Source organism: Oncorhynchus keta, chromosome 10 (assembly GCF_023373465.1).
Source record: "Oncorhynchus keta strain PuntledgeMale-10-30-2019 chromosome 10, Oket_V2, whole genome shotgun sequence".
Taxonomy (NCBI): Eukaryota; Metazoa; Chordata; class Actinopteri; order Salmoniformes; family Salmonidae; genus Oncorhynchus; species Oncorhynchus keta.
The window spans coordinates 43,001,773-43,026,370 of record NC_068430.1 but is presented as its reverse complement, the minus strand read 5'-3'; the positions used below and the strand labels follow the sequence as shown (position 1 = coordinate 43,026,370).

The window sequence follows — 24,598 nt, the reverse complement described above, 5'->3', positions numbered from 1 at the left end:
TCTCTCCTATCATTGCTATGCAGACGACACACAATTAATCTTCTCCTTTCCCCCTTCTGATGACCAGGTGGCGAATCGCATCTCTGCATGTCTGGCAGACATATCAGTGTGGATGACGGATCACCACCTCAAGCTGAACCTCAGCAAGACGGAGCTCCTCTTCCTCCCGGGAAGGACTGCCCGTTCCATGATCTCGCCATCACGGTTGACAACTCCATTGTGTCCTCCTCCCAGAGCGCTAAGAACCTTGGCGTGATCCTGGACAACACCCTGTCGTTCTCAACTAACATCAAGGCGGTGTCCCGTTCCTGTAGGTTCATGCTCTACAACATCCGCAGAGTACGACCCTGCCTCACACAGGAAGCGGCGCAGGTCCTAATCCAGGCACTTGTCATCTCCCGTCTTGATTACTGCAACTCGCTGTTGGCTGGGCTCCCTGCCTGTGCCATTAAACCCCTACAACTCATCCAGAACGCCGCAGCCCGTCTGGTGTTCAACCTTCCCAAGTTCTCTCACGTCACCCCGCTCCTCCGCTCTCTCCACTGGCTTCCAGTTGAAGCTCGCTACAAGACCATGGTGCTTGCCTACGGAGCTGTGAGGGGAACGGCACCTCAGTACCTCCAGGCTCTGATCAGGCCCTACACCCAAACAAGGGCACTGCGTTCATCCACCTCTGGCCTGCTCGCCTCCCTACCACTGAGGAAGTACAGTTCCCGCTCAGCCCAGTCAAAACTGTTCGCTGCTCTGGCCCCCAATGGTGGAACAAACTCCCTCACGACGCCAGGACAGCGGAGTCAATCACCACCTTCCGGAGACACCTGAAACCCCACCTCTTCAAGGAATACCTAGGATAGGGTAAGTAATCCTTCTCACCCCCTAAAGATTTAGATGCACTATTGTAAAGTGGCTGTTCCACTGGATGTCTTAAGGTGTACGCACCAATTTGTAAGTCGCTCTGGATAAGAGCGTCTGCTAAATGACTTAAATGTAAATGTAATGTAAAATGTGGGTGAGAGGTGATTCGGAGCACACAGCACTCAGGGAGAAAGGCACAACGGCCACTGGCCGCAAAAGGCATGACTTTTTTATGGTTCATTACGGCCACACAAAGGGGATGCCGCCGTGAAATTCTTGGCATTCTCAAGTGCTTGTCAAATTTTGAAACACTGACTGATGTAGTGTGTACAGCCTGCGCAAAAAAAACAAACAAAGAATGGCTCATGCCTTTCAAGCAACTTTTTTCAAATCATAATTTGAGTCGCATCACGCAGCCTTACAATGTATCAAAACATACAGTGGGGCAAAAAAGTATTTAGTCAGTCACCAATTGTGCAAGTTCTCCCACTTAAAAAGATGAGAGAGGCCTGTAAAAAAATCCAGAAAATCACATTGTAGGACTTTTAATTAATTAATTTGCAAATTATGGTGGAAAATAAGTATTTGGTCACCTACAAACAAGCAAGATTTCTGGCTCTCACAGACCTGTAACTCCTCTGTCCTCCACTCGTTACCTGTATTGCCTGTATTAATGGCACCTGTTTGAACTTGTTATCAGTATAAAAGACACCTGTCCACAACCTCAAACAGTCACACTCCAAACTCCACTATGGCCAAGACCAAAGAGCTGTCAAAGGACACCAGAAACCAAATTGTAGACCTGCACCAGGCTGGGAAGACTGAATCTGCAATAGGTAAGCAGCTTGGTTTGAAGAACCTATGGAACCTATGGATCAATTATTAGGAAATGGAAGACATACAAGACCACTGATAATCTCCCTCGATCTGGGGCTCCACACAAGATCTCACCCCGTGGGCTCAAAATGATCACAAGAACGGTGAGCAAAAATCCCAGAACAACACAGGGGGACCTAGTGAATGACCTGCAGAGAGCTGGGACCAAAGTAACAAAGCCTACCATCAGTAACACACTATGCAGCCAGGGACTCAAATCCTGCAGTGCCAGACGTGTCCCCCTGCTTAAGCCAGTACATGTCCAGGCCCGTCTGAAGTTTGCTAGAAAGCATTAGGATGATCCAGAAGAAGATGGGGAGAATGTCATATGGTCAGATGAAACCAAAATATAACTTTTTGGTAAAAACTCAACTCGTTGTGTTTGGAGGACAAAGAATGCTGAGTGGCATCCAAAGAACACCATACCTACTATGAAGCATGGGGGTGGAAACATCATGCTTTGGGGCTGTTTTCTGCAAAGGGACCAGAACGACTGATCCATGTAAAGGAAAGAATGAATAAGGCCATGTATAGTGAGATTTTGAGTGAAAACCTCCTTCCATCAGCAAGGGCATTGAAGATGAAACGTGGCTGGGTCTTTCAGCATGACAATGATCCCAAACACACCGCCCGGGCAGCGAAGGAGTGGCTTTGTAAGAAGCATTTCAAGGTCCTGGAATGGCCTAGCCAGTCTCCAGATCTCAACCCCATAGAACATCTTTGGGGGGAGTTGAAAATCTGTGTTGCCCATCAACAGCCCCAAAACATCATTGTTCTAGAGGAGATCTGCATGGAGGAATGGGCCAAAATACCAGCAACAGTGTGTGAAAACCTTGTGAAGACTTACAGAAAATGTTTGTTCTCTGTCATTGCCAACAAAGGGTATATAACAAAGTATTGAGATAAACTTTTGTTATTGACCAAATACTTATTTTCCACCACAATTTGCAAATAAATTCATTAAAAATCCTACAATGTGATTTTCTGGATTTTTTTTCTCATTTTGTCTGTCATAATTGAAGTGTACCTGTGATGAAAATTACAGGCCTCTCTCATCTTTTTGGTGGGAGAACTTGCACAATTGGTGGCTGACTAAATACTTTTTTTGCCCCACTGTATAGCCCAACGTTTGTAGAACAACTGAAGTTACACTAAATGAAGCATATAAGACAACCTATTTCTTTGTTAACAACTTAACACAGAATAGCCGCATGTGCGCACTCCCTCAAATCATTTGGAGAAAATATCCTTTCTATTTCATTCAGCTTTGTTCAATTGTATTCTTTGTACTATAAAATAATGCCACAGAATTCTAAGCAAATCTTGTCTGCTAAATGAACTAGTGTAGCCCACAGCCATTTGGCATACCCCAATCAGGACCTAACACAAGTATAACTCAGAGTAGGCTATTCTGTTCTTCTGAAATAGACTTCATTATCTTCATATCATGTTTCTTTAATCCTGTCTAAAATAAGTAATGGATTTATTGAAAGGGTGTAGGCTATATTACATGGATTTATTAGACTTTTTAAATGTAGATGTTCTAAAGGTCTGCATCAGTGGCTTGTATGAATCCAGGAGATGCTAAATGTGTTTATGTTATTTAGAGGTCAATTACAGTGAGACCGACAGTTATTTGCCTGACAATCTCCGGCTGACAACATTTCGTGACCGCCACAGGCCTAGTCATGTCCACAAAAACACGACAGGGAATACTATAGTATAAAAATGTATATGGATTTGATCAATGACCATCTGTTGATGGGTTATTGTGTGTGTGTGGGTTGGTTTGTTCGTTCGTTCGATGATCCCAATATTAGCCAAGGAGACTGGTGGGTACACAGGGACCCAGCTGAAGTCCTGCAGGAAGGCTTGGAGCTTAGGATGTTGGTAAGACTCAATTCAACAGGCACCTGCTGTATTCTCAATGCTTTTGGGAGTTTGGCTTTGTGGTTTTACATTGGCCTTCTAAGCTAAATTAGGAATTGATAAAACACTCCCACAATTATGTGGAGGCTGCTCTTTTTCCTGTCACACACATTACAAGCCTACAGAGACAAGACTTTTAATGACTCCACTCGGAGGAGGGACATAAATGTACAGTGTGGCCAAACAGCTATCTGACCGGAAGCACTGCAGCCAGACATTACAGTCAAGCCATTAACGTACGTTAATGGCTTGTTAACTACACGGTGACCGAGCCGACTAAACTCAACTCCACGATTGACGATGGAGTTGAGCGGCGACTAGTGTGTGCGGACTGGAGCTCCGACCTCAAAACAAAATCACACTGTCGGTGTAATTGAGTGCTGAAATCTGTCATTTTTGATTTAAAAAAAATGTAATTTAATGTGACGCTCGAGCTACGGTCCGCCCACACTAGCGGGCTACAAAGTGACCTTGCCTTGAGGGAAGCACTGGTGTAGGAAAAATCATTTGTCTTATGATAGAGGCTTCAATAGTTCCAGTATCAATAACTTACAAGATATCAGTAACTTCAAATTGATATTTGGTTGGGACTTTGATCAGCCTAAAGTTTCAACATTGACTTATTCATTGAAGAGACATGATTGAAGAGAGGCCAATTGCCAATATCAGAATAACTAAGACAGAACGGTATAATATCAACCCACCTACAGTGAGAGCCTGGATTTGTACAATCTTACAGTAAGCACTACAACAAAACTTCAAGTTAACCTGATAAACATTGATTGTGCATCTCATTGATGCCTGTGTGAAGGAGCCATTATGCTGACACACTGGACTTACTGATCTCATCTACTCCACAGCCTGATTGTAAAGCACTGGCAGCTCTCGCATACACAGTATCTCTCCACAGCCTGTGTGTGTGCGTGTCTGTGTGTGTGTGTGTGCGCGCGCGTGTGTGTGTGTGTGTGTAGTATCTCTCCACAGCCTGTTAGTTAAGTAATGACAGCTCTCACATACAGTACCATAGCTACTTCCTATAAAGCTTCAGAAGCTGTTATCAACTCCTGGTCTAATTCCATTTCCGAGAAGAGGCAAGAACAGCTACAGCTGAACAACAAAGCATTCTGTGCTCTCTCTCTCTCTCTCTCTCTCTGAGCAGTGTACAGGTATGGATGTGATCTAGCTCTAGCTGACCCATCCTAACATTGCCTTAGAGGAAGAAGTAATGAGCAGTACTGGCTGAGCTCATCCATTCCACACCTGATCACATAACTACTGGGGCTCACGGTTGGGATTATGTTGAGATAACAACACAGCAAAGGAACAGTGATTGTATTTCAGCAGGCCTGATAAGGCCCTAAAATAACTTAACCCATCATGATCATACAGAAGCTATGACTGTTATGCTGAATTCTGATCGAATCATTGATCTATTAGTAGTCGCACATGTTGCATTCATCAAATCTCTCTCTCTCTCTCTATGCATATTTATAAATTCTGAAAAGAAGTCATCATTAACAAGTTAAATTAATTCTGTCCACATATGACATTTGGAATGAAAGGTTACCTTGGCTGCGACGGACGAACTAGGCTTTTCTAAAAGGTCCCAGAGTTTCTTTCGTTTGTCGGCACAACATGTGTTGTCGAACTCTTCTCCCTCTCTGTCGTTCAAGGTGTCTTGCTCTCTTTTGAGCTCCTCGTTCATCTGTTCTTTCTTCTGGTGGTACCTGGCCTGGCAGCAGGACTCCAGGTAGATCTCATCTATGCCCCAGTAGTCCAGCTCCTGACTGAACGACAGGGCGCACATCTCCTCCATCATGTGGAGCTTACCGGTCCGGTAGAAGTTCAGAATGGACGTGAACGCCCCCGGGTGCCTGTCGAAAAAGTACTCGTTCTCGTCCAAGTTGTAGTCGTCACAGACCTCCATGAGCGAGTCGTGGGTGTTGCAGTCTCGTAGTTTCCCTAACCGGGTGCGCGGTAATCTATCCAACGTTCTCCAGAGGACCTCGTGTGGAAGACCCCCAACGTTGAGCCGTACTCGACGGTAACATGACTTGCTGCGGATGATGTCCACCGGTTCCGGGGGGAGAGATGCGGTCGACCGAGAGCCAGTCTTAGTCAACCCCATTGAGGATTTCTCCATTTTCAACTGTCAAGAGTTTCCACCGAGTTCAACAGGCAAGATCCAGGCGGGGGTAAGTTACGGACTACATTTACGCTTGTGAATCTGGGAGGGGGGGGGTGAGTAGAGAAGGAGAGGGATAAAAGAGAGGAAAATAGGAATAATGTTAATGACAAGAGTCTTAAATGGAGCCAGTTGCCCAGGCATTCACAATGACCTACTCAGAACATTCCGCGAGCCACGCCACAGACTCATCGCCTCCTCAGAGGAGTGAATACAAAGATGATGGTACACTCTTTTTTTTCAGAAGCTGTTATCAACTCCTGGTCTAAATAGAACCTCTTGGTTCTTTGGACGAGATTAAAGAACCCTTTACAAAAAAAAAGGTTCTAAACATACACCCAGTAAAGGCAAAGGGGAGAGGAGGGGGAGATTACATGAGTATTTTGCAATATTTTTTGCAGAGTTCGGAGTGGGAAACAGCAAGGTTCATACAAATCATGTGAACAATTCCACGTTACATTTTTGTTGGTGCAATAGTCACATGTGATTGTCGGACTCGTGTGAACAAATCACGCGAAAAATGTCAGAGGATAATAAAAAAATATATACAAAATATATAGTCTGACATGAGGTTGTTGGACACATGCATGACGTCTCACATGACTTTTTCCCGTGAATAGATCACACGTGAAAAATATAACTTGGGAAAAACAGACACGTGAGTCAGATACGTTGTTTTCGGACATGTGTGAAGTTTCACATGTATTTTCCATTTGTTCATTTTTCTCAGCACTCAGACACATGTGGTTTCCCAACATTCCACATGTGATATTATACATTTCACGTGTGTTTTTGTAACTTCTCCCACGGAAGAAGCCGACATCTTGACCATTCAACCAAGAGGCTACTGCAACATATTAACACCACCTTTTCACATGTGAGCAGAACACTATTTCACCATCACATGTGAAATTGCGATTCCAGATGTTAAAATTGTATTTTCACATATGATTCGTTTTTCACATGTGAAATTGCAATTACACTTGTGAAAGTGAAAGTTTCTCATGTGAATTTTTTACACGTGAAACAGCAATATTTCACATGTGCAACTGCAATGTACATGCGAGGTAAAAACACGTTTTAATTCACACTGAAAAAGTGGTGTTAACATGTGAACTCTAAATGTAATACATGTGAAAATGTGCTTTCATGTGTGAAATTTAAGCTCAACACATTTTACATTGTTATATTGTTGTAAGGGTAGCCAGACAGGAAAAAGTTAGCTAACTCTTAAAGAAATGTAACCTTTTTTTCTAAGAGCGTAATTTGCTCTGAGATCGAGGGTCCTGTCCTCTCCACGAATCCATTCTGAATAATGGGTCGGGACTCGGCAACAGCTCAGGTGAGCGCTGTCCACTCTGCACTGGTACTGAAACGACAGCGGGCGCGTTTCACTCGACTGTGAACTGAACTCGGGCGAGTTCCCTTGGGCAGGAAAGCATGCTTCGAAATATTTAATGCTGTTCAAATTGCTGTATAACACCTAGCAAAGCAGGTCATAAGTGATAGAGCCATCATGACACCCGAACGCTGCACTCAAGTAAACCCATTTTACCTTGAATAAATAATGAACTAGAGACGTTTGCGACTGAGGAGGCCATTTTAAAACATTCTGAAGAAATGAATACATAAGGATTATGTCACAACCATAAAGCTACTGATGCAGTACTTTCATTTATCCGGTGTTTTACCTGGTGTCTCTCTTACAACTCAATGCGTTTTCTCTCACCGTTCAAGATGAGTTCCCAAATCAGAACAAACCATCACCACCCATCCTTCTCTTACAGTACCCTATGGAACGCTTTGGACGATCACCGGTCCATACAGTAGCAGGTGAAGGATCCTCCACAGTGTCAGTTGAATATTAATGTTGCAGCATGCTCTGTCCCGCCCTCATTGATGAACCAGTTGCATGCATTTGCATTCAAAATAAGCTTTCAAAATCAACGTAGCAATCCGTCTTGATTATATAAACATTTTGTATTTTCCATTCCTGACAATCAAATACTGTTGCGTCAACCAAGTTACAAAACTTACTTTCTCTCTACAGTATACGGTATAGCCTTGAGCTAAATTGCTGTGGTGGGCCAAATATAAAATAATAACTTGATATCGTTTTCTCCGTGGCCATTTTTTTTTTGTCAATGAAGTCAATATTGTGGATTAATCAACCGTTATTAGAAACCGAAATAACACCATTTATCTGCCACGGTCTATCGACCTGGCTATGTTACGGTTGTACAGGCTACAAAACGTCCGAACGCACATCTTCAAAAAGCTGGAATTGTAATGTCAATGTAGCAACCTACCAACTCCCCTGCGATCCCCCGTGCTATGAACAACACTTCGTCACTTCGTTTTTCTCTTCACATTTAAAAGGTTTAATAATTGTTGCTCATTTGTCATGCTGTGTGTAAATGTCCATTCATGTAGAGCAGGCCTATATGACTGTATTAAAAACAATGATATTAAATAATTAACAACAGCAATTTAACCATCTATCAATACTTGCTTTATAAAGGAGACCAACAAATATAACCTGTTATTTGACTATTCGGAACAAGCCTCCCACATACCTTAACTTCAGGCTGGCTCATCCGACGGCAGAGAGAGGCAGATATGAAAACATTCAATCGAAGAGGAAAAAGGAGGAAACGTCATTGGTTTATTAGCCTATTCCTGGGAACGGTTTCTGACCCATTCGGTTTCAAGCGGTGTTGCCTCGGTGGCACGTTGGATCTCCTCCGCCTTGGACATGGTTAGATAAGGGATCACATACACTGATTTAGTCCGCCTACCATGTTACCCGCCCACTTTACTGGAAATAATAAACAATTATGTATCTTGTGAATGCACACGGTTTTCTGCTCCGGGGTCTTCCCCCGTCCGCTGTCTGTGAGAAGGGCGGCGCGACTGGTAGCTGCGCAGGTGGATCCGTAGCGCGGCAGGCAGCTTCATCGCCCGGCTTCACATTGAGGCGTTTAACCCTTACATTACAGAACTAAGGACCTGCAATCTTATTCGCCACATGGAGTACTAATTCCCTCCCAATTCATCCAGACAGATATAATGTAACTGCACTGAATTCTATCATCTAAACCCCCCTCATTCTCGTCTTGATTCAAAGCCTATTTGTTGTAATGTGTGCACTTCGCCATATGGGTGAGGTTATGATGATGTGCAGTTCATTCAAGGCATGTGGTCTTGAGAGACAAGCAACACAAGCAAATAAATAATTCAGATACATTATTTATTATTCAGAGATATACAGTACAAGTGATATAGTTTGAATATAAAAACAACATTGAAAAAAACCTATAAATAAAAACATGAAACTGATTTGTATTGAGTGCAGTCAGTATCAGGAGGATGTAGGAGGAAGTCATGTCCTAGCCTGGTCCCATATTTGGTTGGGCTGTCTTGCCAACTCCTAATGTCATTGTCATGCCAAACATGGCTATACAGCACAAACAGATCTGGGACCAGGCTAATCATGTCCTAGTTCTAGTGCAGGATGCAGGAGTCAGAGGTTAGGGGTCGTGTCCTACTGCAGAGTCTTGAGTCTGTAGCGGACCTCCAGGTCTCCGTCGGGCTGGAGCATCCCGAAACCATAGCGACCGGGATTGACCGGAGGGACGATGGCGGTTGGGTCACACAGCTCCAGGTCCAGCCGGGAGAGGACCATGAACACAAACCTGAGAATCACATAGAAGGAGAGTAAGGTTAGTTAAGTCAATCCTCTTGGCCCCCATTGGGAGTATAGGATGTCTAGCATGGCTCTGGAGGCACGAAGAACACTAGCTAGCAGAAGAATAATGACAGGCGACCTCATGTTATATAACTGTCTGTAACAATATCAATCACCCAGCATGCATTGAAAGGGTTAAAGAACAATCTATACAATGCCTGCAGAAATAAATCTGGATGTAGTCGGCCATGTAATACACTATTTGCATATCACACATATGGTAAAGCCTAGAGGTTGCGAGCACATACTGTATGTGCACAGCTGTTCTACCGTCTTCCCATATTATCATCTGGCCTCTTACTCTCACTGTGGATAACTAGGACTTAACCTTTGAACTACTGATATCTGGCACAGAAAGACACTGACATCAGCACTTTGTGATTTTCTTCAAGGACCCCCTACCCCTCTCCAACTGTACATACAGTACATACCAGATGAGGCTAGTGTTAACCTAGTCAAGGGCTTTATGATCAGTTGACGACTGGAATCGAGTGTGCTAGCTCTAGAACAGTTCAAATGCATGCAATGGCTGGGCGCCCCTGAGGCAAGGTTTGAAAACCACTGCCTTAGGCTATGTTTGTAGCGTGTAGTATATCACATGAAACAACTAAGAAAATCCACTTCTCAGATCAACCCTTTATCTATATTGATCGTTCTGTCTGCTTAGCTGTTCTGATGTATAGTATCTCTATTGAGTTAAAATGTTGGCTTGAATTATTGAAATGGCCGTTAACGTGTGTGTGTGTGTGTGTGTGTGTGTGTGTGTGTGTGTGTGTGTGTGTGTGTGTGTGTGTGTGTGTGTGTGTGTGTGTGTGTGTGCTACAGTAATGGTATTGTGTCTCAGAGGACAGGCTCATTGTAATGGCTGGAATGGAATCAATGGAACAGAGTCCAACAGGGGTTTCCATGTGTTTGATGTGTTTGGTACCATTCCATTGATTGCATTCCAGCCACGGCAATAAGCCCATCCTCCCATAGCTCCTCCCACCTGGAGATGTTTGAAAGCAACTGGCCTTAGGCAGCGATCTTCAGGTGATTGTAAATGCCTCATGAATCATTAATACCTTGCTAATGAACTGATTCATTGGGGGAAACGATGCATGAACAACGTGGGGTGGTTTAGATGTACTTAGGTGAGAGTTATTGTACTGTCTATGGTCATTGTCACGTGACAATAACAACAGAAGTTGGCAAGACAACACAAACAGAAGTGGGACCAGGCTATGTGTGAGGGACAACAGGTGGAGAAAGTCATATCACACTCACTGTTTGATGCCACTGACTGCAAAGTGTCTCCCTACACACATGTTGTTGCCTGCACCCCATGGCATGGTGTAATACTTTAGTCTCTCCCCGCCCTTATAGAACTTCTTCTTTTCTGTCCCGTCTGCATTTAGGAAGCGGTCATATTGAAATGTCTGTAAAGCAGAGAAGAAAAAAACCCCCAAGTTATTGTGATAGATGGATGCCACAGTACATTAAGTAGCTCCAGTGATGCTGCATGCAAACACTCACTCACTCACTCACTCACTCACTCACTCACTCACTCACTCACTCACTCACTCACTCACTCACTCACTCACTCACTCACTCACTCACTCACTCACTCACTCACACACACACACACACACACACACACACACACACACACACACACACACACACACACACACACTCACTCACTCACTCACTCACTCACTCACACACACACACACACACACACACACACACACACACAAATTACAGCCTTTAACCAGCTAATCCCCATCGGATCTCCTTTCTTAGCCCTTTAACCTTTCCACCATGTAATCCCGGCGCCATTTAAACACTGCGTAGTACAACACTGTGTATGAGACACGCACTCACACCAGATGAGGCTGGTGGAAGGAGCTATAGAAGGACGGGCTCTTTCTAATGGCTGGAATGGATTAAATGGAACGGTATCAAACACATACGGAAACCAAATTTGACTCTGTTCTGTCGATTCCATTCCAGCCATTACATTACAATGAGCCCTCCTATAGCGTCATTCTATCATTCTATTAGAGTTGTTCTATTAGAGTCGTTCTATTAGAGTCGTTCTATTAGAGTCGTTCTATTAGAGTCGTACTATTAGAGTCGTTCAATTAGAGTCGTTCTATTAGAGTCGTTCTATTAGAGTCATTGTTCTATTAGAGTCGTCATGCTGTGGGGATGTTTTTCAGTGGCAGAGACTGGGAGACTAGTCAGGATAGACGGAAAGATGAACGGAGCAAAGTACAGAGAGATCCTTGAGGATCTCACACTGGGGTGAAGGTTCACCTTCCAACAGGACAATGACCCTAAGTACACAGCCAAGACAATGCAGGAGTGGCTTTGGGACAAGTCTCTAAATGTCTTTGAATGGCCCAGCCAGAGCCCGGAAATGAACATCTCTGGAGAGGCCTGAGAAATAGCTGTGCAGCGACGCTCCCCCTCCAACCTGACAGAACTTGAGAGGATCTGCAGAGAAGAATGGGAGAAACTTCCCAAATACAGGTGTGCCAAGCTTGTAGCATCATACACAAGAAGACTCAAGGCTCTAATCGCTGCCAAAGGTGTTTCAACAAAGTACTGAGTAAACTGTCGGAATACTTATGTAAATGTAATATTCCTGTTTTTTTTGTTGCAAAAATAGTTTTTGCTTTGTCATTATGGGGTATTTTATGTAGATTGGTGAGGGAAAAACTGTTGAATCCATTTCTGAATAAGGCTGTAACATAACAAATGGCTTCCTGCCATCCAGGACCTCTATACCTGTTGGCATTTATAAAATTGTACCGTAACTTCCTGTTTCCATTGCAGCAGTCTTGATTTTTTTAAAATGCGTTTGCTCGCATGAAAACTTTGGATGGAAACGTGGTTAGGGTAGTACTAAAAATAGCAAGGTAGAACAAAATCACACAAAAAAAATCAAAATAAGAAATTAGAATAACAGGAGAAAGTAAGTAAGCTATAAACAGGGTCAGTTACAGCGTCGGTTCCAGTACCATGTTGACAATGTGCAGGGATACTAGAGTGATAAGAGGTAGAAAGGTATAGGGGTAAGGTGACTCGGCAACAGGATATATAATAAACAGAGCAGCAGCATCCTAAATGATGAATGTATGTGAGTGTGTGCCTGCGTGCGTGCGTGTGTGTGTAGAGTCAGTTTAAATGTGTGTGCATGTTATGTTTGTGTTGGAGTGTCAGTGTGCGTGAGTGTGTATATTCCTGTGAGTGTGCATAGACACAGTGCAAAAATAAAATTACAACGGTCAATTCAGACCATTTTGTTAGCTAATTATCAGTCTTATGGCTCGGGATAGAAGCTGTTCAGGAGCCTGTTGTTGTCAGACTTCCTGCAAGAGAGAACAGTCTATGGCTTGTAGGCACACATTCGTAAAAGCCTTTGTCCCAGGTGCTGGATTAGACTGAACAGTAATCGAAAACTAAAATAAATCTGTACACTGGCATGCTGTACGCTGGCAGGTGTTCCATTTATTCAGACAATATTTCAACACCAACTGGGTCTTTGTCAGGTAACAGTATTGTGTTGTATTACCTGTGGATCGTGGTGTATCTGGGGGTCCATCTGAGGGCTGAGGAAGGGGAACATACACACCCTGTCCCCCTGTCTGAGGTGGTATGCCTGTCCACTGGCCAGACAAAGGGTCTTGTCCTGGACCACCTCTCTGGTGATGAGGGCAGCAGCGGTCAGACGCAGGGTCTCACTCAGAACACTGTCTGTGATTGGAGGGAGGGACAATAAGTATGATGTCAGAGGGGTGGCTGCCGGGTGCATGTGAATAATCCTGTGAATAATCATTCACCTTCAATAATCATAATCACAAACCTTGTCCCAGATCTGTTTGTGTTGTAAAGCCAACTCCAACGGTTGACAGCTGGTCAACATTCACAAGGTCGTAGGTTCAGACGGATTACCGGGACATGTACTCTGAGCATACGCTGACCAACTGGCAATTGTCTTCACTGACATTTTCAACCTGTCCCTGTCTGAGTCTGTAATACCAACATGTTTCAAGCAGACCACCATAGTCCCTGTGCCCAAGAAAGCTAAGGTAACCTGCCTAAACAACTACCGACCCATAGCACTCACATCTGTAGCCATGAAGTGCTTTGAAAGGATGGTCAATGCTGAGATCAACACCATTATCCCAGAAAACTAGACCCACTCAAATTTGCATACCGCCCCAACAGATCCACAGATGACACAATCTCTATTGCACTCCACACTGCCCTTTCACACCTGGACAAAAGGAAAACCTATGTGAGAATGCTATTCGTTGCACAGCGTTCAACACCATACTGCCCTCAAAGCTCATCACTAAGCTAAGGACCCTTGGACTAAACACCTCCCTCTGCAACTGGATCCTGGACTTGCTGACGGGCCGCCCCCAGGTGGTGAGGGTAGGTAACAACACATCCGCCATGCTGATCCTCAACACGGGGGCCCCTCAGGGTTTCTGCTCAGTCCTATGCTGTAATCCCTGTTCACTCATGACTGCACGGCCAGGCACGACTCCAACACCATCATTAAGTTTGCCGATGACACAACAGAGGTAGGCCTGATCACTGACAACGACGAGAAAGCCTATAGGGAGGAGATTAGAGACCTGGCTGGGTGGTGCAAGGGCAACAACCTCTCCCTCAACGTGATCAAGACAAAGAAGATTATTGTGGACTACAGGAAAAGGAGGGTTGACAACGCCCCCATTCTCATCGACAGGGCTGTAGTGGAGCAGATTGAGAGCTTCAAGTTCCTTGGCGTCCACATCACCAACAAACTAAAATGGTCCAAGCACACCTAAACAGTCGTAAAGAGGGCATGACAAAACCTATTCCCACTCAGGAGACTGAAAAGATTTGGCATGGGTCCTCAGATCCTCAAAAGGTTATTCAGCTACACCATCGAGAGCATCCTGACGGGTTGCATCACTGCCTGGTATGGCAACTGCTTGGCCTACAGAGGGTAGGACCTCTATACCAGGTGGTGTCAGAGCAAAGCCCTAAGATTTGTCAAAGACTCCAGCCACCCTAGTCATAGACTGTTCTCTCTGCTACAGCACGGCAAGTTGTACCGGAGCGCCAAGTCTAGGTCCATGAGGCCTCTAAACAGCTTCTACCCCCAAGCCATAAGACTCCTGAACATCTAATCAAATGGCTACCCAGACTATTTTCAGTACCCCCCCCCCCCTCTTTTACACTGCAGCTACTCTCTGTTATTATCTATGCATAGTCACCTTAATAATTCTACCTACATGTACATATAACCTCAATTACCTTGACTAACCGGTTCCCCTGCACATTGACTCTGTACCGGTACCCCCTGTATATAGCCTCCACATTGACACTGTACCGGTACCCCCTGTATATAGCCTCCACATTGACTCTGTACCGGTACCCCCTGTATATAAATAACCTCCACATTGACTCTGTACCGGTACCCCCTGTATATAGCTTCCACATTGACTCTGTACCGGTACCCCTGTATATAACCTCCACATTGACTGTGTACCAGTACCCCTGTATATAGCCTCCACATTGACTCTGTAGCGGTACCCCTGTATATAGCCTCCACATTGACTCTGTACTGGTACCCCTGTATATAACCTCCACATTGACTCTGTACCGGTACCCCTGTATATAGCCTCCACATTGACTCTGTACTGGTACCCCTGTATATAACCTCCACATTGACTCTGTACTGGTACCCCCTGTATATAGCCTCCACATTGACTCTGTACCGGTACCCCTGTATATAGCCTTCACATTGACTCTGTACCGGTACCCCTGTATATAACCTCCACATTGACTCTGTACCGGTACCCCTGTATATAGCCTCCACATTGACTCTGTACCGGTACCCCCTGTATATAGCCTCCACATTGACTCTGTACCGGTACCCCCTGTATATAGCCTCCACATTGACTCTGTACCGGTACCCCCTGTATATAGCCTCCACATTGACTCTGTACCGGTACCCCTGTATATAACCTCCACATTGACTCTGTACCGGTACCCCTGTATATAGCCTCCACATTGACTCTGTACCGGTACCCCCTGTATATAACCTCCACATTGACTCTGTACCGGTACCCCCTGTATATAACCTCCACATAGACTCTGTACCGGTACCCCCTGTATATAAATAACCTCCACATTGACTCTGTACCGGTACCCCCTGTATATAAATAACCTCCACATTGACTCTGTACCGGTACCCCTGTATATAGCCTCCACATTGACTCTGTACCGGTACCCCCTGTATATAGCCTCCACATTGACTCTGTACCGGTACCCCCTGTATATAGCTCCGCTATTGGTATTTTACTGCTGCTCTATAATTATTAGATTTTTCTTTTCTTTTTTTCTTTTTTTTTTGTTAAAACTGCATTGTTGGTTAAGTGCTTGTAAGTAAGCATTTCACTGTCAGGTCGCGCATGTGCCAAATAACATTTGATTTGATTTGAACAACTGTAGGCGTTATACAGCACAAACTGATCTGCCACCAGACTACACAATCATAAAACTATAGGTATGTCCTTCTGGAATGCTGTAGATCACCCTGTGGCAAGCAAACGTTAACCTTAATCAACCCCAGCTAAGAAACAACAACAATATTTATCAATCTTTACTCATTCGGCTCTCTGAATCTTTCATTTTTTCACTCGGTTGTTCCACACAGTTCAGACGAGCTTCAGTTCAATATTTCACTGCATGTCTTTGGCTGGACAGGCAGAGCCCCGAGGTGGAAGAGAGTGTGAGTGAATAATAGAGGAGAGGTTGCTTGAGCTCTTACCGAACACAGGTGTGCTGTGGTGCTCCAGTGTGTCCAGAGGGTGTCGCTGTAGAGAGCCGTCCTCCTGTAGACGCAGGCCTCTGATCTCCTTCCTCACAGCTCTCATGGCCTCGGGGTGCGTGAGCAGGAAACTCAGAAGCCAGAAAGCAGCAGGCCCAGCGTTACCCTGGAACGGAACGACACAACATCGACTCACAGTCCGTTCAGAAACGGTTTGGCAGTTACAGAGTACACAATGCTCACTCTCAGTCCGTCAAAGACAGAGAACTCATTACCGAGCATGATGAGGTAGATACCTTGCAGTTAATCCACAACAGGTACTGTACAGTGTGAACACGCTGCAAGAAGCCCCCAGGGGAAAATGGAAGCGGGTTTAGACACATCTCAATCTCTCTTTCTTTCAGTCTCACTTTACTTTTGTTTTCTCTCTCTTTTTTTGCATCCCACCCTGCATCGTTGATACTGCTGTACTGTACTCTAGTGATCCGAGGAGCAGTGAGGAGCCATCAGAGCTGTCAGGGCTGTGTAGACAGGGCTGAGAGACGTCTGTCTGAACCTGTCAGCCAGTAATTGCTGTGGGCTCAGGGAGCTTCTCTCCTCACCCCCTTGCAGGCCAGGTCTTCACCGATCGACTGACAACCAGCGCGAATGCAAGTCGAAGACCAGGTCCAATGGATCTCTGGTTGACTCCCTGGCCTGTCCCGTCACACGTCCGTTACGACAGACACTAGGCTACACAAGCTGTGTGAGGCTTCATCTCTTGTGGTCCCAGTTTGCTGGGTTACAGTCGAAGTGTTGCAGTAGAAATAGCCATTTCAAATGCTGCACGTTTTTACCGACACTGTATAGTGTTTAAAAAAAAATCAGATTGAGACACTTTTGAATTGCCATTGAATTCACTATTAGACGTGTACACGGTAAGGAACTTTACCTCCTCTTCCACTCCTCTGAGTGTGTACACTGTGTACTGGTGTAGTTGTGTTGAAAGCAGAGCCGCAGTCAGGTGTGTGATGGGCTGAATGTGACACAGGCTCCCTGGGGTCCATCATAGGCATATTGACATTGGACTGGAGCCTCACTGACAGGCTTTTTCAGAGATTCACTGGACTGTGGAACTGCCTCCACTCCAATCCCCAACAACAACACACACAGAGCCAGAAACATAAAGCTCTCATAACTCTCTTGCAATATCTAGCGATTGTGTCTGTTGTATGCAGACAGCATGGAACTAAACATCTAAAACTGCATTTGGCATGTTTGACTTCAGTGACATCTCTGATTCACTCAGTATTGTGTTGTTACTGAGGAAGCCCACAGTACCTCTGTACGACTGGTGGTGACAGAGACAACAACCAGAAGATATTCTCCGTTGCACTTCCTTATACTCAGCCTCAGTTCTAATATGTTTCAGTGGTGATTGGCTCTGTCTGATTGTCTGTGACTGGAATAGTGAGTCTCTGTTCCAGAAAAGACATTCATACGCAGGGAACAGTGATGCTAAGGGACTAAGCTGCACTCTCCTATCCTAGCCTGGCAGATGAGCCAAGGTCCCCAGAGGGAGAGGCTCCATCTTGGCGAAGGACTCTCTCCCTGCTCCCCTGGTCTGAGTGGGCCGACTAGGCCTCCAATGCTCCAGGCTGAAAGTAGCAGCCAAAGTCCCAGGGGGAGCAGAGAAGGCCTGGTACAGATGACACCTGTGGCTCTATTATTTTCTGAGGCTGGTGGTGAAGGCAGGTACCAGACAGACAGACATTACACTAGCTCCCCCATCTGGCCACACAGTGCAACAGCAGCTCATTCATAACAATTTGTTGGGATTTGTTTGAGACAGGAAGCCACAGATAGCCTGCTATTAAACTGCCTCTGGAGCTCATAAATATAGAGTTAGATAATGCTTCATTGCTGTGATCTATATTGGATTTTGACATCAATATTCATTGATGTCTATTACAGATGATACATCTTCATCAGTGGAGGCTGCTTAGGGGAGGACGGCTCATAATAATGGCCAGACCGGAGAAATGGAATGGCATCAAACACATGGAAACCATGTGTTTCATGTATTTGATAGCATACCACTTCCTTCTAAATCGTCCTACAATTTGTGTACTGTAGGCCTAACGTTTGATCTAATTCTGAAATTAGACAGGTTGGTTTGGGCGACCTGCCAACTCTTCTCTTTTCAATAATGTTCTGGAATGTGTGGACCCATTGTCCCAGATCAGTTTACACAGAACTCCAAACAAGCCCAGGTGCCATGAAGACACGTTCATAGAAACTCATGTCACATTCCTAACAATCATTACTTCTCACATAATGACATAACGAGTCAACTGTGCCAACAAGGACGAGGACGATGAGTCACTGGGAGAGAAGAATCCTGTGAACTTATTCACGCCAGGGCCACAGGTCTCAAAGAGGACACAGGAAGAGACGGTATGAGAGTGACATCCAGGTGTGGCAGAACACTGTGAAAGCATTGGTCTTGGTTCTCTGTAATTTTGTGTGTGTGTGTGTGTGTGTGTGTGTGTGTGTGTGTGTGTGTGTGTGTGTGTGTGTGTGTGTGTGTGTGTGTGTGTGTGTGTGTGTGTGTGTGTGTGTGCGTGCGTGCGTGCGTGCGTGCGTGCGTGTGTGTGTGTGTGTGTGTGTGTGTGTGTGTGTGTGTGTGTGTGTGTGCGCATGTGTGCGCATGTGTGCGCATGTGTGTGCATGTGTGCGTGCTTGTATGCCTGTGCTTGCATGTGTTTTTTTTGTGTGAATTTGTATGCGTGTGTGTGTGCATGCTCTTACATGCTCTTGCATCTGTGCGTGTGAGTGTGTGTTCTTGACTTTCCCACTTACCTGGGTGGCCCAGAGCTGAAGCAGCATGGCTCGTCTCTGCATCTCCGTGTCCACTCCTTCCGTCTGTAGATGGCGGAGGTAACTCTGCTGCCAGGAGCTGCTCTCTGACCCCTTTCCTCTGCTCAGCCACGCTGGGGACAGCAGCTCCCACAGTCTCTCCTGGGACAGGCTTGCTGTCCTCTTCTCCTCTAGCGACATAGAGAGAGAGACAGGTTAGAGAGGAAAGATCACCCAGAGAGAGACAGGTTAGAGAGGATAGATCACCCAGAGAGAGAGAGGTTAGAGAGGAAAGATCACCCAGAGAGAGACAGGTTAGAGAGGAAAGATCACCCAGAGAGAGACAGGTTAGAGAGGAAAGGTCACCCAGAGAGAGACAGGTACACTCTTAGGAAAAAAGGGTTCAAAAGGGTTCTTCGGCTGTCCCCATAGGAGAACCCTTTTTTGATTCCAGTTAGAACCCTTTTTGGTTCCGGGTAGAACTCTTTAGGGTTCCATGTAGAACCCTCTGTGGAAAGGGTTTTACATGGAACCCAAAAAGCTTCTACATGGAACCATAAAGGTTATTCAAAGGGTTATCCTATGGGGACAGCCGAATAATCCTTATAGGTTCTAGATAGCACCAGAGTGACAGGTACACCGGGACACAGGCACACACAGAGACACGCACATGGACACAGAGAAACAGATACAGAGAGACAGAAACGTATTGTAAGAATAGATACATTCTGTATTGATATACATGACGTATGACCACGTGCATTAGATGGAACTCGGTATACGTGTATATGTACCTTGCTTGAGGGTTGAACGTGCCAGTTTTGCGAGAAGACCATCAAACGTGCGGAACTCTTTGTAGACAGTAGCGAGTGCGGTGACATCGTTGCTGTTCTCTGCACCGAACAGTGTGAGATACCCAGCCCTACGAGGACAGGAAGATGCATTAACTCTAGAGTAAGAGTACGTCTTCTCTCTTGTGTAAGAGTAATGCAATTTTCTCCAGGTGTGATAGTGTCATTTGAGCCTAAATCAACCCCCGGGCCAGTGACCCAGAGAAATGTCTGATGTAACCTGAAGAGCAGGATGACTGTTAAACACACAAACCGTAGCTGGCCAGTCCAGACAGAATTTGTTTCTGGGTTCTGGCTCTTACCCGAAGAGCAAGCTGTAACAGAGGCTGAAGAGGCCATCCTGCCTCCAGTCTGCTGGGCTACAGCTCCTCTCCTCATCCCGTAGCAGTGTCTGGAGGTGGAGGTGCATGGTGCTGCTTAATCTGGCCAGGCTAGGGCCCTGGAAGTGCCTGGACAGGGATTTTATGAAGAGGTCGAATTATTGCTACAACATGTTACCTCAGGGAATTAAATGAATTTGTAAGTAATCTATTCTGGTGGAAAAGTATGTCTCATCGCAATACCATTTACAGTAATAGAAAATAATAGAATAGAAACGGTATGGTCCTTGACAAGGACAGGTAGATGCATCGGAATTGGATTAAGATGGTGTGTGTGTACAGGTGTGGATGTGTGTGAGGTCAGGTGTGGATGTGTGTGAGGTCAGGCATGAGGTCATGTGGATACAGGTCTAGAACACCTACTGTTCCATCCAGGCCCTCTCTGAGTCTGGGTTGTGATTGGGTAGTCTCAGGCTGAAGATCCTTTGCATCAGGACCTGGGCGTAGCGACTGAAGTCCAGAGAGACTTTGTCATCGAGGACCGCGTCATAGGAGTTAGGATCCAGCAGCACAGTGATGTAACGACCACAAACACGCACCTGGGAGACATGATTTGAACAGGTAAAGCCACGGCCATGTCTGTACACGTCTGTCGTAGTCACATTACACATTACAAGTGTTTGGGATTGTTTGAGAAAGCTAAATGAGTAGTGAGTAGGAGATGCACATAGAACCACTCTACAAAGACGAAATAAACTTTTGAAAAATAACATATCCAGGTTCACAGCAACCCTTAATATCTCAGTCACAAAGACATAAAGAATGTGTTGAAGATTGATGAGGTACTCAGGTACAGATACAGTATAGTATCGGCTGCTAGAATCTTGACTTAGAACCAATGAAATTGATAATATTACTCCAGTGCTAGCCTCTCTATACTAGCTTCCTGTTAAGGCAAGGGCTGATTTCAAGGTTTTACTGCTAACCTACAAAGCATTACATGGGCTTGCTCCTACCTATCTTTCCGATTTGGTCCTGCCATACATACCTACACGTACGCTACGGTCACAAGACGCAGGCCTCCTTACTGTCCCTAGAATATCTAAGCAAGCTGCTGGAGGCAGGGCTTTCTCTTGAGCTCCATTTGTCTGGAATGGTCTGCCTATCCATGTGAGAGACGCAGAATTGGTCTCAACCTTTAAGTCTTTACTGAAGACTTGTCTCTTCAGTAGGTCCTATAATTGAGTGTAGTCTGGCCCAGGAGTGTGAAGGTGAATGGAAAGGCACTGGAGCAACGAACCGCCCTTGCTGTCTCTGCCTGGCCGGTTCCCCTCTCTCCACTGTGATTCTCTGCCTCTAACCCTGTTGCAGGGGCTGAGTCACTGGCTTACTGGTGCTCTTCCATGCCATCCCTAGGAGGGTTGCGTCACTTGACTGGGTTGAGTCATTGACGTGATCTTCCTGTCTGGGTTGGCGCCCCCCTTGAGTTGTGCCATGGAGGAGATCTTTGTGGGCTATACTCAGCCTTGCAAGTTGGTGGTTGAAGATATCCCTCTAGTGGTGTGGGGGCTGTGCTTTGGCAAAGTGGGTGGGATTGTATCCTGCCTATTTGGTCCTGTCCGGGGTATCGTCGGACCGGGCCACAACCCCTCCTGTCTCAGCCTCCAGTATTTATGCTGCAGTAGTTTATGTGTCGGGGGGCTAGGGTCAGTCTGTTATATCTGGAGTATTTCTCCTGTCTTATCCAGTGTCCTCTCTAATTCTTTCTTTGTCTTTTTCTCTCTTTCTCTCTCTCTCTCTATCGGAGGACCTGAGCCCTAGGACCATGCCTCAGGACTACCTAGCCTGATGATTCCTTGCTGTCCCCAGTCCACCTGGGGACACCTGCTGCTCCATTTTCAACTGTTCTGCCTGTAGCTATGGAACCCTGACCTTTTCACCAGACGTGCTACCTGTCCCAGACCTGCTGTTAACTCTAGAGACAGCAGGAGCGGTAGAGATATTCTGAATGATTGGCTATGAAAAGCCAACTGACATTTACTCCTGAGGTGCTGACCTGTTGCACCGTCTACAACCACTGTCATTATTATTATTTGACCCTGCTGGCCATCTATGAACGTTTGAACATCTTGGCCTGTTATAATCTGTTATAACAGGCCAATCTTTTATGATCTCCACCCTGCACAGCCAGAAGAGGACTGGCCACCCCTCATAGCCTGGTTCCTCTATAGACTTCTTCCTAAGTTCTGGCCTTTCTAGGGAGTTTTTCCTAGCCACCATGCTTCTTTCTACACCTGCATTGCTTGCTGTTTGGGGTTTTGGGCTGGGTTTCTGTACAGTGCTTTGTGACATCAGCTGATGTAAGAAGGGCTTTATAAATACATTTGATTGATTGATCTTAATTTGATCACCCTGTTGCAGACAAACTTTCTTGCGATGCAGAATTGTTTTAACTTGTAGTGTATTTGATGTTTAAAACGGCTCGTAATTTCCACTTTGAAATGTTGGACTTGTGTTTGTTTCCCTTTGGAAAAATCTATCAACCCCTACAGAAATGTCCATGAATTATAATTCCACATAACTTACATTCCCTGTTGCTGCAGGGATATTTTTCTGCTTTAGCAAACTGGCTTGTACAAAAAAAAACGCATAGAGAACTCCTACCGTAAAAATGTCACCATGTTTTTGTTTCATCCGTGTTAGAAACTTTGCAGCATCTTTTCCAAACTCCAGGGCATGACCCAGCCACGGAATGAAGCCTTTGTCTAATGGTGGTTCATTTTTTTGTCTGGTAGAAACAGACAGACAGACAGACAGACAGACAGACAGACAGACAGACAGACAGACAGACAGACAGACAGACAGACAGACAGACAGACAGACAGACAGGACAGGACAGGACAGTTGTGAACCAAGATTAACGCGGTTCAATAAAAGGAGTTAAATCACTTCATCTCCCAAACTAAACCAACTGGTTGTAGCTCTACAGTTGGCATAAGGACATGCCCTAAAAGCAGTCAACTGTGTGAGCTGATGTGTACAGACATAAAGTAGGCTAGTAATACACTGTGGAAATAGGAAGTAGGGCATAATCAATGTGTACCGTATAAGAAATGGTCTGCGTTTGAATGGTTTGAATGGTCTAGGGAAAGGTTACATGAAGAATTGGATAGTCCAGTTTAATGGTCTAGCCTGCACGTTCAGCAATGCTGTATGTTCAGTAAAGGCTTTTTGTACCCTGACATTTTTTTTCATGAATTGATTTCTGTATAGAAAGTACATTTCTTTGTAAATGATTAAGTAAACAATATGTGAGACGTTGGTTCATCTTTTCACCAAAATGTTCAATACCAGAGAGAGAAACGAAATAATAGCAAACGACATTGACTTCATCCTTGAAATATTGCAGGCTATGTATCCTTTTTAAACTCAAATAACGTCCTTGATTTACAATGTCTTGTTTAACAATCCAAATCAAACAGAAATATGAAGAACATTTACCTTGAGCGGGAAGAGTAAAGAATGACGAGAGCGAGCAGACCATTGAGCAGTAGAAATATAGTCCATAACATTTTACCCGTTAAAGAGAGAGCTTGACAGTGAAATGAGTTCCTCTGGAGCTGTGGGCTTTATTGTCAAGTGGCTGCCCTACAGCAGATCTGAGGTGTGGGTTGGAGATGGGTGGGGATTGTGACAGGTGTGTGTCATCTTAGGTTCTATCTGTCACAGAGCAGACACTGGGAGCTCTGCCAACAAGTTTTCTGCATGACAAAAAGGGAACTGAAATTAAAATCTCACGACGAGTTTGTCAATAATGATTTTTTTGTTGTTATATTTTAATATTTTTTAAGGCGGAGTTGGTCCTTCTCTGCAGTTTTTCCTAACAGAAAAGTTCCCTGAATTAAGCATCTCCACTCATTAGTGTGTGAACAATGGGAATTCAAAGTTTCTCAATCATTATCTTTATGAAATCCCAGTTAGTCCTATAATTATAGGTCTTTAGTCTTTCTATTGCACTTGTTCCTGATAATGAAACTACCCAATCTGAAGCATCTCTCCTCTGTTGACTTATTCTGTTGAATAGGCTACATATAGTACATAGTATCACTCGGTCACCAGAGTAAGAACATTCCATTAGAATGAGAGAACCTAAGTAAATGGACTCTTCTTACTGTT

General features: G+C 44.9%; 2 protein-coding genes across 2 annotated transcripts in view; both read right to left on the bottom strand.

Moving 5' to 3' along the window:
- The window catches only part of kcnb1 (potassium voltage-gated channel, Shab-related subfamily, member 1), a 70,008-nt gene extending 61,217 nt beyond the window's left edge, over window positions 1-8,791 (bottom strand). The window contains exons 1-2 of the mRNA XM_052527066.1: window positions 8,422-8,791; window positions 5,228-5,887 (exon numbers count right to left, since the gene is read on the bottom strand). Of these exons, the coding sequence (XP_052383026.1) occupies window positions 5,228-5,803 (576 nt within the window). The 5' untranslated portion in view covers window positions 5,804-5,887; window positions 8,422-8,791. The remainder of the gene's footprint in view (window positions 1-5,227; window positions 5,888-8,421) is intronic.
- Window positions 8,792-9,076: 285 nt separating this feature from the next.
- On the bottom strand, window positions 9,077-24,091 carry ptgis (prostaglandin I2 (prostacyclin) synthase). Its single transcript, XM_035778268.2, has 10 exons — window positions 23,924-24,091; window positions 23,087-23,210; window positions 20,846-21,021; window positions 20,405-20,551; window positions 20,046-20,173; window positions 19,255-19,442; window positions 16,414-16,579; window positions 13,156-13,337; window positions 10,860-11,011; window positions 9,077-9,540 (listed from the first exon to the last, which is right to left on the bottom strand). The coding sequence occupies exons 1-10, from the start codon at window positions 23,992-23,994 to the stop codon at window positions 9,390-9,392; spliced, it is 1,485 nt and encodes a 494-aa protein (XP_035634161.1). The 5' UTR covers window positions 23,995-24,091; the 3' UTR covers window positions 9,077-9,389.
- Between the last annotated feature and the right edge of the window lie 507 nt (window positions 24,092-24,598).

Excerpts from the sequence above, each read along its gene's own strand:
- ptgis (XM_035778268.2), bottom strand. The coding sequence starts at position 23,994 with ATGTTATGGACTATATTTCTACTGCTCAATGGTCTGCTCGCTCTCGTC. Across the intron at positions 21,022-23,086 it reads AACATGGTGACATTTTTACG|GTGCGTGTTTGTGGTCGTTA; the intron begins GTAGGAGTTCTC and ends CATGTCTCCCAG. Across the intron at positions 13,338-16,413 it reads CCACAGCACACCTGTGTTCG|ACAGTGTTCTGAGTGAGACC; the intron begins GTAAGAGCTCAA and ends CTCCAATCACAG.